The sequence below is a fragment of the Copadichromis virginalis genome, linkage group LG7, assembly GCF_057382275.1.
Source record: "Copadichromis virginalis isolate Kocher_CV1m ecotype Utaka linkage group LG7, C_Virginalis_male_GT1.1, whole genome shotgun sequence".
NCBI classification, from domain to species: Eukaryota; Metazoa; Chordata; class Actinopteri; order Cichliformes; family Cichlidae; genus Copadichromis; species Copadichromis virginalis.
The window spans coordinates 66,711,782-66,726,140 of NC_140624.1; the positions used below are offsets into that span (position 1 = coordinate 66,711,782).

General features: G+C 42.8%; 2 protein-coding genes across 2 annotated transcripts in view; one reads left to right on the forward strand and one right to left on the reverse strand.

Moving 5' to 3' along the window:
- The window catches only part of LOC146706654 (voltage-dependent calcium channel subunit alpha-2/delta-4-like), a 92,950-nt gene that overhangs the window by 25,419 nt on the left and 53,172 nt on the right, over window positions 1-14,359 (reverse strand). The gene's annotated exons all lie outside the window — the stretch shown is intronic.
- Window positions 1,640-7,982, forward strand: LOC146706655 (uncharacterized). The gene is made up of 3 exons (XM_085465095.1): window positions 1,640-2,902; window positions 6,593-6,952; window positions 7,964-7,982. Exons 1-3 carry the CDS (start codon window positions 1,806-1,808, stop codon window positions 7,980-7,982), a joined length of 1,476 nt encoding a protein of 491 aa, XP_085321221.1. The 5' UTR covers window positions 1,640-1,805.

Here is a 14,359-nt window from a genome sequence, read left to right on the forward strand (position 1 = left end):
CTGTGGAAGCTCCGTGATAGCCACCACACGAAGTAACAAATAATGAGCCTATCTAAATCCCAGTAACGACTAACGCGTTCCCGGTTTTGGCATAATAACTAGTTACCGTGCTCGTTACCACAATAATAACGTAGTTACTGTAACGCGTTACTTAATAACGCCTTAGTCCCAACACTGCTAAAGAGCTTGGGGAAAAAAGCGTCTGGACTTCTTTAAGTTGCTTGAAGACGTTTCACCTCTCATCCGAGAAGCTTCTTCAATTCTAGGGTCAAATGGTGGAGAGTCCCAGATTTTAAGCCCTATGGGAGTGTCCCCAACAGACTGCGGTAAAGTGAGCCGTCATTTGTGAGCCGCGGTCAAGCCAGCCGCCTCCTATCCGCCGCATAAATTTCCTTGCGCTTTTACACCAGTCTTTACGGTAGCGCCTTTTCGCTTTATATCCTGATTGAAAGCCTAGACTCGCGCACACATGCACGCGCGCGAACAGTCACACGCACGCGCGCACACAAATTACAATGGAACAGCCCAATACAGCCATCGTGACAGTCTGTTTGCATATTTAAAAATTCATTAAAAATCATTCTTAAAAGTTGATGCCAAGCTTTCAACACAATCCTCTTCTCGGACACCTACTTTACCTCTGGGCCAGTTTTTACCCAGATTTACTGTAATATTACTCAGAAATCACAGTAAACTCATATTCAGTGCAATACAGTCAATGCACTACAATTATGTTTATTTCAAAAATTCATTAAAAGTCATCCTGAATAGTTGAGGTCCAACTTTCAACACATCCCCCCTCTGGGACACCTACTGTACCTGTGTGCCAATTTTCATCCAGATTTACTGTAGAATTCCTCAGAAATTAATGGAAACATTTATTCAATCTAATACAGCCAATGCACTACAATTGTGTCAATTTTCAAAAATTCATTAAAAATCATCCTGAGTAGTTGATGTACAACTTTCAACACATCCCTCCTCTAGGACACCTACTGTACCTGTGTGCGAATTTTCATCCAGATTTACTGTAGAATTCCTCAGAAATTAAAGGAAACTTATATTCAATTCAATACAGTCAATACAATAGAATTATGTCAATTTTCAGAAATTCATTAAAAATCATCCTGAGTAGTTGATGTACAACTTTCAACACATCCCTCCTCTGGGACACCTACTGTACCTGTGTGCCAATTTTCATCCAGATTTACTGTAGAATTCCTCAGAAATTAAAGGAAACATATTCAATTCAATACAGTCAATACAATAGAATTATGTCAATTTTCCAAAATTCATTAAAAATCATCCTGAGTAGTTGATGTACAACTTTCAACACATCCCCCCTCTGGGACACCTACTGTACCTGTGTGCCAGGTTTCATCCAGATTTACTGTAGAATTCATCAGAAATTAAAGGAAACTTATATTCAATTCAATACAGTCAATACAATAGAATTATGTCAATTTTCAGAAATTCATTAAAAATCATCCTGAGTAGTTGATGTACAACTTTCAACACATCCCTCCTCTAGGACACCTACTGTACCTGTGTGCCAATTTTCATCCAGATTTACTGTAGAATTCCTCAGAAATTAATGGGTACTTGTATCCAATGCAGTCAGCCAATACAATTTAATTATTCTTGGGGATTTTAACAGAGCAAACCTAAACTACGAACTCCCTAAATACAGACAGCATATAGACTGCCCCACCAGGGACAACATCATACTGGATCACTGCTACACCACTCTAAAAGATGCCTATCGCTCTGTGCCCCGGGCAGCTTTGGGACATTCTGATCACTGCATGGTCCATCTTATTCCAGTTTATAGGCAAAAACTCAAACGTGCCAAGCCTGTAGTCAAAACTGTGAAGAAGTGGACTAACGCAGCAAAGCAGGAACTGCAGGACTGTTTTGACTCCACTGATTGGACTGTTTTTGAAGCTGCATCTGAGAACCTAGATGAGCTCACGGACACTGTGACATCATACATCAGTTTCTGTGAAGACGTGTGTGTGCCAACAAAGACCTTTTGCACATACAACAACAATGACCCATGGTTCACTCCTAAACTCCAACATCTTCGCAAGGCCAAGGAGGACGCTTACAGAAGTGGTGACAGGGTCCTGTACAAGCAAGCCAGGAACACACTGACCAAGGAGATCAAAGCAGCTAAAAGGATCTACTCCCAGAAGCTGGAAGAACGGCTCTCAGCCAACGACCCTGCGTCAGTGTGGAGGGGCCTGCAGGAAATCACCAGCTACAGACGCCCCCCACCCACTATTGAAGCAAACAAAGACCTGGCCAACGAGTTAAACACTTTCTATTGCAGGTTTGAGACGGACAGACTCCCACGCCCCACCCTCCCCTCCCCAGGGACATTGCTTCAGACATTGACCCCCAACACACCTTCCACCTCTCCCCCCTTCACCCTGCCCCTCCCCAATCAAGACTCAACGACCACCCCCACCCTCCCCAATCCAGACTCAACGACCACCACCACCCTCTCCAACCCAGACTCAACGACCTCCACCACACCTCTCACCCCCCTTTCCTCCTCCCTGAAACTAAGAATACACACTCAGGATGTGAGCCGACTATTCCAGAAACAGAAGCCCAGGAAAGCCCCCGGACCAGATGGCGTCTCACCCTCCTGCCTCAAAACCTGTGCTGAACAGCTGGCTCCCATCTTTACTCGCATCTTCAACAGATCCCTGGAGCTGTGTGAAGTTCCCTCCTGCTTCAAACGCTCCACCATCATACCTGTTCCCAAGAAACCCACCATCACAGGACTGGATGACTACAGACCTGTCGCCTTGACGTCTGTGGTCATGAAATCCTTCGAAAGACTGGTGTTAGCCCATCTGAAAGACATTACAGGCCACCAGCTGGACCCTCTGCAGTTTGCCTACCGGGCAAACAGGTCAGTGGATGATGCAGTGAACACGGGGCTGCATTACATCCTGCAACACCTTGACTGCCCGGGAACTTATGCCAGGGTCCTGTTTGTGGACTTTAGTTCAGCTTTTAACACCATTGTGCCTGAACTTCTTTCCTCCAAACTCTCCCAGCTCAGCGTGTCACCAGCTACCTGTCAGTGGATCACCAGCTTCCTGACAGACAGAAAGCAACAAGTGAGGCTGGGGGAGATCACCTCTGAAACCCGGTCCCTCAGTATTGGTGCCCTCAAGGATGTGTCCTCTCACCACTACTGTTCTCCCTCTACACTAACGACTGCACCTCCAATAACTCTGCTGTCAAACTCCTAAAGTTTGCAGATGACACCACTGTCATTGGCCTCATTCAAGATGGTGATGAGTCTGCATACCGGCAGGAAGTTGAGCGGCTGGTACTCTGGTGCAGTCAGCACAATCTGGAGCTGAACACTCTTAAGACTGTAGAGATGACAGTGGACTTCAGGAGACATCCCTCAACTCTGCTCCCCCTCACCATATCAGACAGCCCTGTGTCGACTGTGAAGATCTTCAAGTTCCTGGGTACAACCATCTCCCAGGACCTGAAGTGGGAGACCAACATCAACTCCATCTTCAAAAAGACCCAGCAGAGGATGTACTTCCTGAGACAACTGGGGAAGTACAGTCTTCCACAGGAGCTGCTGATCCAGTTCTACACTGCGGTCATTGAGTCTGTCCTGTGCTCCTCCATCACAGTCTGGTATGGAGCAGCCACTAAACAGGACAGGAGCAGACTGCAGCGGACTGTACGGGCAGCAGAAAGGATCATCAGCGCCCCCCCTGCCCTCCATCCAGGATCTGTACCTCTCAAGAACCAGGAAACGGGCAGGGAAAATCATCGCAGACCCCTCACACCCTGCACACAGACTTTTTGATCTGCTGACCTCTGGCAGACGGTACAGAAGCCTGCAGACCAGGACCACCCGACACAGGAACAGTTTCTTTCCCCTCGCCATCTCCCTCCTAAACAGTTGACCTGTCACACTGCTCCCACTGCCAGACTGCAGCTGCACCTTATGTACATTTTGTAGTATTCATTCCACCTCATTCATTTCTGTATTTTATGTATATAAGGTTAGATTCGTTATTTATAGTTGGTTTACATAGCTTTGTGTATGTATGTGTAATGTGTATATATAGACACTTGTGTGTGTGTGTGTGTGTGTGTGTGTGTGTGTGTGTGTGTGTGTGTGTGTGTGTGTGTGTGTGTGAGATTTACATTGCTGTGCTTGAGAGCCACCATCTACCCGGAACCAAATTCCCTGTATGTGTCTGCACATATACAGTGGGGCAAAAAAGTATTTAGTCAGCCACCGATTGTGCAAGTTCCCCCACTTAAAATGATGACAGAGGTCAGTAATTTGCACCAGAGGTACACTTCAACTGTGAGAGACAGAATGTGAAAAAAAAATCCATGAATTCACATGGTAGGATTTGTAAAGAATTTATTTGTAAATCAGGGTGGAAAATAAGTATTTGGTCACCTCAAACAAGGAAAATCTCTGGCTCTCACAGACCTGTAACGTCTTCTGTAAGAAGCTTTTCTGTCACCCCCTCGTTACCTGTATGAATGGCACCTGTTTGAACTCATCATCTGTATAAAAGACACCTGTCCACAGCCTCAAACAGTCAGACTCCAAACTCCGCCATGGCCAAGACCAAAGAGCTTTCGAAGGACACCAGGAAAAGTATTGTAGACCTGCACCAGACTGGGAAGAGTGAATCTACAATAGGCAAGCAACTTGGTGTGAAAAAATCAACTGTGGGAGCAATCATCAGAAAATGGAAGACATACAAGACCACTGATAATCTCCCTCGATCTGGGGCTCCACGCAAGATCTCATCCCGTGGGGTCAAAATGATCATGAGAACGGTGAGCAAAGATCCCAGAACCACACGGGGGGACCTGGTGAATGACCTGCAGAGAGCTGGGACCAAAGTAACAAAGGTCACCATCAGTAACACACGAAAACGGCAGGGAATCAAATCCCGCAGTGCCAGACGTGTTCCGCTGCTGAAGCCAGTGCATGTCCAGGCCTGTCTGAAGTTTGCCAGAGAGCACATGGATGATACAGCAGAGGATTGGGAGAATGTCATGTGGTCAGATGAAACCAAAGTAGAACTTTTTGGTATAAACTCAACTCGTCGTGTTTGGAGGAAGAAGAATACTGAGTTGCATCCCAAGAACACCATACCTACTGTGAAGCATGGGGGTGGAAACATCATGCTATGGGGCTGTTTTTCTGCCAAGGGGACAGGACGACTGATCCGTGTTAAGGACAGAATGAATGGGGCCATGTATCGTGAGATTTTGAGCCAAAACCTCCTTCCATCAGTGAGAACTTTGAAGATGAAACGAGGCTGGGTCTTCCAACATGACAATGATCCAAAACACACCGCCCGGGCAACAAAGGCGTGGCTCCGTAAGAAGCATTTGAAAGTCCTGGAGTGGCCTAGCCAGTCTCCAGACCTCAACCCCATAGAAAATCTGTGGCGGGAGTTGAAAGTCCGTGTTGCTCGGCGACAGCCCCAAAACATCACTGCTCTCGAGAAGATCTGCATGGAGGAATGGGCCAAAATACCAGCTACTGTGTGTGCAAACCTGGTAAAGACCTATAGTAAACGTTTGACCTCTGTTATTGCCAACAAAGGTTATGTTACAAAGTATTGAGTTGTATTTTTGTTATTGACCAAATACTTATTTTCCACCCTGATTTACGAATAAATTCTTTACAAATCCTACCATGTGGATTCATGGATTTTTTTTTCACATTCTGTCTCTCACAGTTGAAGTGTACCTCTGGTGCAAATTACTGACCTCTGTCATCATTTTAGGTGGGGGAACTTGCACAATCGGTGGCTGACTAAATACTTTTTTGCCCCACTGTACTTGGCCAATAAACACGATTCTGATTCTGATTCTGATTCTGAGATGTATATTTGTGAATGTGGAGATGTTATATTGGTTTCACTGGTAAAAATAAATAATTGAAATGGGTATATATTTGTTTTTTGTGAAGTTGCCTAATAATTATGCACATTAATAGTCACCTGCACACACAGATATCCCCCTAAAATAACTAAAAAAAAAAAAAAAAAAAAAAAACTACTTCCAAAAACATTCAGCTTTGATATTAATGAGTCTTTTGGGTTCATTGAGAACATGGTTGTTGTTCAATAATAAAATTATTCCTCAAAAATACAACTTGCCTAATAATTCTGCACTCCCTGTAGGTCTGTTGACAGAGCTCTGTACAGGTCTGCTCGAGCTGACCTGAAAAGGGGTCCCACCTGTCCAGCAACAACACATGGCATGGAATAATAGACATCATAAACCACAGAGGCAGAACTGTGAAAACAGAAAACCTGAGTGTGCAGCTAGCAGAGGACATAAACAGCTTCTTTGCCCGCTTTGAAACACCACAACAGCAGCATTCATCTGCCTCAGCCCTGCTCCCATCCTCATCCTCAACTGGTTCCTGCACCGCTCCATTCACTGTAACGGAGCACGATGTCAGATGAGTGTTCCTAGCAGTGAACCCCAGGAAGGCGTCCAGACGAATACGTGGTAAAGTGCTAAGACCATGTGCCCACCAGCTCACCCTCATCTCCACCAGAATCTTCAACCTCTCACTGGATGAAGCAGCCATCCCATCCTGTCTAAAATCAGCCACAATCATCCCAGTACCAAAGAAGTCTCCCATCACCAGCCTGAACTATTATTGCCCTGTGGCCCTCACACTGGTAATCATGAAACTAGTCCTTCAGCACACCAAGGATTACCTCCCCCCAGAATTCGACCCCCACCAGTTTGCATACCGTGCAAACAGATTCACAGAAGATGCCATCACCCTCCACTCGGTGCTGAGTCACCTAGAACAGCGGCAGAGCTACGCCAGAATGCTCTTTGTGGACTACAGATCACCCTTCCACCACTCGCCCATTGAGAGCCTACTAACTTACTGCATCACAGTATGGTACAGCAGCTGCACTAAGGCGGATAGAGCCACCCTCCCAGCATGTTTGCAATGAGTAGGAGATGCTCTGTATCTCACTGTACAACTGTATAGTGACAAAGGTATTGGGTTCTTTTCTAAAAATTGCTATAAACAGAGGAACCCAAACTGATGAAAAGTGGCGAATATTTTTTTTCAAATGACTATTTTTAGTGGATTTTTGATATAGAAGCAGAATGACAGAATGTTAAAAGAAGTTACTTTTAGTTATTCTAAGCTGGGCATTGCGTTCTCTGGCTGTTCAAAGCCATGGAACTTTAGACTTTCCAAGCAAATAATGATGGCCATACTGATGTTCTTTTCAGTACATTTTACTTTATGTTCATTTTCATTTTTATGATGTTTCTATTTTTACATAATTCCTCCCACATAGCAAAATTGGTATGGCCTGGATCTGTCCCACACAATGTGCTTACACATGGCCTGCGTACCGCAAAGAATGACGGCCCTATGGTGGCCCAGATCTGGTTTACCAGAGGTGGCCCACACATGAGCCAGCACAAGGCCAGTTGCAGACACACTGCTGGCCCTGTGCTGGCCCAGAACAGTTTCAGCTCTGGCCCCAGATGTCAGCCTAATGTGTACCTTAGCCATGTAAGCCATGTAATAACAACATGTGCTGGAACATAATAGTGCAAAAGTAACATGACGAAACTCTGTTCAGACAGTGAATGGACTGATTCTTATACAGCACTTTTTTACTCACCCATATTACTCAAAGTGCTCTATACAACATGTCACATTCACCCAATCAGGCCAAATGTGGCATGCCATCACATAAACAGTGCCATCTTACCATGCCAGAAGTCAGCCAGCAGTGCCGGCTTGACACCAGATCCAGGCAAGACCCGTCTGCTATGTGGGATGACTTGTTCTTTTGGCATTTTAGTTGTGGATTGTGTTTGGACTGTGTCTCTTGCCCTTTCAGTATTGTTTCCTTGTGCTTCTAAGTGTCCCTTTGTTTCTTTTTAGGTTATGTAGTATGGGTTAGAGATATTTTGTATGTTGTTTTTGTTTAATAAATCCGCCTTTTGGATTATTCCCTGATGTGCCTGAGTTCTGTTATTTAGTGTCACTTTGAAAGGTCACAAAGCCAGCATTTACATAGAATTGTTCTTTCAAATTTTGATAAAGATTACAGTGAATTGAGATGTAACTTGGCCCAGAGGTACGGTAGGACGCCCAGAGTAAGAAAGTGTTGAAAGTTGGACCTCAACTATTATGGGTGATTTTTAATGAATTTTTGAAATTTCCATAATTGTAGTGTATTGACTGTATTGAATTGAATAAATGTTTCCATTAATTTCTGAGGAGTTCTACAGTAAATCTGGATGAAACTTGGCACACAGGTACAGTAGGTGTCCCAGAGGGGGGATGTGTTGAAAGTTGTACATCAACTACTCAGGATGATTTTTAATGAATTTCTGAAAATTGACATAATTCTATTGTATTGGCCGACTGCATTGGATACAAGTACCCTTTAATTTCTGAGGAATTCTACAGTAAATTTGGATGAAACTTGGCACACAGGTACAGTAGGTGTCCCAGAGGAGGGATGTGTTGAAAGTTGGACATCAACTACTCAGGATGATTTTTAATGAATTTTTGAAAATTGACATAATTCTACTGTATTGGCCGACTGCATTGGATACAAGTACCCTTTAATTTCTGAGGAATTCTACAGTAAATCTGGCTGAAACCTGGCACACAGGTACAGTAGGTGTCCCAGAGGGGGGATGTGTTGAAAGTTGTACATCAACTACTCAGGATGATTTTTAATGAATTTTTGAAAATTGACATAATTGTAGTTTATTGGCCGACTGCATTGGATACAAGTACCCTTTAATTTCTGAGGAATTCTACAGTAAATCTGGATGAAACTTGGCACACAGGTACAGTAGGTGTCCCAGAGGGGGGATGTGTTGAAAGTTGTACATCAACTACTCAGGATGATTTTTCATGAATTTTTGAAAATTGACATAATTAAATTGTATTGGCTGACTGCATTGGATACAAGTACCCTTTAATTTCTGAGGAATTCTACAGTAAATCTGGCTGAAACCTGGCACACAGGTACAGTAGGTGTCCCAGAGGGGGGATGTGTTGAAAGTTGTACATCAACTACTCAGGATGATTTTTAATGAATTTTTGAAAATTGACATAATTCTACTGTATTGGCCGACTGCATTGGATACAAGTACCCATTAATTTCTGAGGAATTCTACAGTAAATCTGGCTGAAACCTGGCACACAGGTACAGTAGGTGTCCTAGAGGAGGGATGTGTTGAAAGTTGTACATCAACTACTCAGGATGATTTTTAATGAATTTTTGAAAATTGACATAATTGTAGTTTATTGGCCGACTGCATTGGATACAAGTACCCTTTAATTTCTGAGGAATTCTACAGTAAATCTGGATGAAACTTGGCACACAGGTACAGTAGGTGTCCCAGAGGGGGGATGTGTTGAAAGTTGTACATCAACTACTCAGGATGATTTTTAATGAATTTTTGAAAATTGACATAATTCTACTGTATTGGCCGACTGCATTGGATACAAGTACCCTTTAATTTCTGAGGAATTCTACAGTAAATCGGGCTGAAACCTGGCACACAGGTACAGTAGGTGTCCCAGAGGGGGGATGTGTTGAAAGTTGTACATCAACTACTCAGGATGATTTTTAATGAATTTTTGAAAATTGACATAATTCTATTGTATTGGCTGACTGCATTGGATACAAGTACCCTTTAATTTCTGAGGAATTCTACAGTAAATCGGGCTGAAACCTGGCACACAGGTACAGTAGGTGTCCCAGAGGGGGGATGTGTTGAAAGTTGTACATCAACTACTCAGGATGATTTTTCATGAATTTTTGAAAATTGACATAATTAAATTGTATTGGCTGACTGCATTGGATACAAGTACCCTTTAATTTCTGAGGAATTCTACAGTAAATCTGGCTGAAACCTGGCACACAGGTACAGTAGGTGTCCCAGAGGGGGGATGTGTTGAAAGTTGTACATCAACTACTCAGGATGATTTTTAATGAATTTTTGAAAATTGACATAATTCTACTGTATTGGCCGACTGCATTGGATACAAGTACCCTTTAATTTCTGAGGAATTCTACAGTAAATCGGGCTGAAACCTGGCACACAGGTACAGTAGGTGTCCCAGAGGGGGGATGTGTTGAAAGTTGTACATCAACTACTCAGGATGATTTTTCATGAATTTTTGAAAATTGACATAATTAAATTGTATTGGCTGACTGCATTGGATACAAGTACCCTTTAATTTCTGAGGAATTCTACAGTAAATCTGGCTGAAACCTGGCACACAGGTACAGTAGGTGTCCCAGAGGGGGGATGTGTTGAAAGTTGTACATCAACTACTCAGGATGATTTTTAATGAATTTTTGAAAATTGACATAATTCTACTGTATTGGCTGTATTAGATTGAATAAATGTTTCCATTAATTTCTGAGGAATTCTACAGTAAATTTGGATGAAACTTGGCACACAGGTACAGTAGGTGTCCCAGAGGGGGGATGTGTTGAAAGTTGGACATCAACTACTCAGGATGATTTTTAATGAATTTCTGAAAATTGACATAATTCTATTGTATTGACTGTATTGAATTGAATATAAGTTTCCTTTAATTTCTGAGGAATTCTACAGTAAATCTGGATGAAAATTGGCACACAGGCACAGTAGGTGTCCCAGAGGGGGGATGTGTTGAAAGTTGTACATCAACTACTCAGGATGATTTTTAATGAATTTCTGACATTTCCATAATTGTATTGACTGTATCGGGCCGTTACATTGTAATTTGTGCGCGCGCGTGCACGTGTGCGCAGGTATAGGCTTTCAATCGGCACATAAAGCGAAAAGGCGCTACCCTAAAGACTGGTGTAAAAGCGCAAGGAAATTTATGCGGCGGATAGGAGGCGGCTGGCTTGACCGCGGCTCACAAATGACGGCTCACTTTACCGCGGTCCCAACAGAGATGGGCAGTCTGCCCATCTCTGTTTATACTTTTTTCAAGTAACGAGTAAAGTAAGGGATTACTATTGCAAAAACGGTAATTAGATTACCGTTACTTTCCCGTAGGAACGCTGCGTTACTGCGTTACTAAAACCGTGATTTTTTGCCAGAATGTCTCACGACAGTGACGTAAGCGAGTGCACCGTTAGTGACAACAGCTGTGTGCAGATCAACAATGGATCATATATCGAGTGCAGAGAGAGTATGAGCGTGCAGCGTTTAAAGCGTGGAAGTACTGACCTTACTTTGAGTTTGATTCCATAAAAAGTGACAAAAACATTAGCGTCCGTTGTGCGTGGGAAGAAAACTTCTTTTTACAGCGAAAAAAACCCCTAAACTTCCGAGCAAGCACCCAGTGCGCTACCACGTAATGGGAAACTCACAGAGAAACTTGCGGATTCTTCCACTGACCGCGGCACACCTGCACCAGGGTAAACCTCCGCCTACGCACTCCTGCTTTACAGGTGAAAATAGAGCAACAGGACCGCTGAGACTTTGACTTTATTTATTTTCTGCTGTGTTTTACTTGCATCTATTTGAAAGACTGAGTGTAAACACACAAAATATTTTATTTTATGTGCTGGAATGTGCAGAAAATAGGTTTAAATGTTAAACAAATTTCTTCCAGTCAGAGAATGTTGCATATAATTAAATTTTTGCTTGATGCATAAAGTTAAAAGATTAAAACTAATAAAACAAGTTTTAAAAAGAGACTTTTCCATTTGATTACATTTTGTATGATGGATTATGCAGAAAAAGTAGAATTGGGCTGAAAGATCTATCACTTTATCACCTCTTCAGGTTGTAAATCGTGTTTTTAAAAAGTAACTAAGTAATTAATTACCTTTGAAAATAAGTAATCAGTAAAGTAACGGGATTACTTTTTTGGGGAAGTAATCAGTAATTAGTTACTGATTACTTTTTTCAAGTAACTTGACCAACACTGGTCCCCAAGAGGGTCACGGACCCCCTATTGATCCTCTGCCTAATCAAACAAGCCAAGGTGTGAAAACGGGTGTAGGTCACAATCAGTCAAGGTTTCGGGTGAACCCATTGTGAGACCTAGCCCCCTCTATCATGTGACTTACTGAGGTCAGATAGCCCAGGATCTGAGTGGGCGGATTATAGATGGCAGACAGTTGGTGTCGTAAACCACCGCCTCTGTTCAAAGACGGTCGCTCACAGTGGACATAGATGGCTTCTTTCACTCCTCTTTCAAACCATCTGTCTTCTCTGTCCTAAATGTGAACATCCGTCCAAAAACAGTGGCAAAAGATTAGAATTATTGGACGGATGAAGTTGATCTGTCACTGTTGGATGGGGAAACAGGCACTAGCAAGCTAATAATGAACAGAGCCCTGCTGATAAAGAGAAAATTGCAGATAGGCGTAATGTTAGACTTCATTTAGCCACAGGCTAAACAACAACAGCTCCTAATAGGAACAAGATCATATTTCTTACATGCATTTTACACTAAAATGTCACATTTGGGTAGACAAATATGTGAAAGTATCCATATAAAGGCACAGATGTGAACATAACTGTAATCTTAAGGGATTAAAGGATGATGTCACATCAATATTGTGCCTAAAATTTGTTTCTGCTAGTCCCAAAAAACAATCAGCTTCTGCCAGTTCAAAGGTTGCTGGCTGCAGGTTGATGATGCAGCCTTTGGACAGCAAGGAAATTCTGTCTGTACTTTAAGAGAGTACAGTACTGGGACACCCCCCGAGATCAGTGTGTAATAGCAGGCTCGTAGCAGAAGGGGGAAATGTGACACTGCATTTGTGTTTGGGGAGTGTCCTGACCTTTGGGTCTTTTAAACCTCTTAAGGCATCACTCTCAGTCATTCCTCTAAAATAGCCTCTCTGCAGACTCAGTGGTCTGCGGCTTTGCTCAGCCGTTTGATTTCATTTCTCAGTTTTTTTCTCCTTTCCTGTCAGCAGCGTCCTTATCGCCGCCCTTCAGCGCTGCAGCTGAACTGTTTCTGCTGCAGTCTGCAAGGACGGGACAAAACAAGCACCGCATTTATTCATGCTTCTTGACATAAAGTAAAAATACACACAAATACTGAGGGATTCATGTAACAGTTATTCTCCCTTTGTCTCTGAGTATTTTAATCTGTAGCTGAAGCCTGCGTTTTATTTTAATAGACCACCAACTTCTCATTTGTGTTGAGTGTGCTGAAAAACTGAGAGCACCACTCAGAACATAAAAATTTTATGATCCAATTTATTGTCAGCTCTGTTTATAGTGTTAATCTTATTCTTTAATATTCCATATACTTATGCATACCTTTACTGGCCTGTACATATGAATTTCTACCTACAGTAGCAATCTTTGAAAATTTCTCTTATTGTTTTTGATAACTGCATTTGTAGTTTCTGGATCGTGCTACAGTGTTGCTGAGGTAAGATGATTTCACCACAGTGATCAATATAGTTTATCTAACCCATTTTTATGAATGTGAAATGCAAATCTGACGATGCAGTAAGAGCCCCGAGTGGCCTGCTCTGTTTTCTTTCTTTATCTTTACTTACATCTGCTATTTCATCTTTCACTGTGCTTCAGTAAGACTCATTATTTTTAGTTCAGTCAGGACCACGTTAGTACAAAGAGGGTGGTTATTTCCTTCTCTTTCCATTTCACTAATTTATACTTGTCAGCATGTGTCTGTTCCGAGACCTCCCTGCTCTTCCACACACATACACGAGCAGAGAGGCAAACCCCCCCAACACAGACCACAGCAGGCACTGATAGCAGCAGCAGATATAACACTGATGAAGTCACACAGCTTGAAAAGGGGGAGCGGGGTTGCAAAGCAGGCTGCAGAGCCCCAGTAACAGTCAGGCTATGGCCCGAGACAAACAGAGACAACCAATCAGAGGTGAGACCCGAGTGCCTGACAGGTGGTTCCAGAAGGTTGCTTGCGGGGTGAAATTGGTGGAAAAGAGGTATATGGTGCTGCTCCTTGTGATTGCTTTTATTGCTAACAGGTTGCCGTGGTTGATTGTAGTCTGTATAATGACTCTGACTTTGAAAGTAAAAGTTGTTCCATTTAAAATGCACTAGTTTCAGCTTAAAATTTTATATTAAAAGGTGAACATTCTCAATTTTTGGTTGGTATCACTGTTTTTAAAGTTAATCCTTGGTGGTTAGTTAGCAAGTGCATTTAGACAAGTGCAATCACCAGCACCAACTGGTCGGGTCATACATATTTTCCCTCGCAGAGGTTGGAGATTAACAGAAAACTGACATATTTTTAGAAATGCATATTTCAGCATCTGGCATCGGAGAGCTAACATAGCACGGAGGATGCTAACTG

What these genes read in the sequence shown, in the direction of transcription:
- LOC146706655 (XM_085465095.1), top strand. Translation starts at nt 1,806, where the DNA reads ATGGTCCATCTTATTCCAGTTTATAGGCAAAAACTCAAACGTGCCAAG. An exon ending in CACCAGCTGGACCCTCTGCA is followed by an intron (nt 2,903 to 6,592) that starts GTTTGCCTACCG and finishes CATCTCCACCAG; the next exon opens with AATCTTCAACCTCTCACTGG.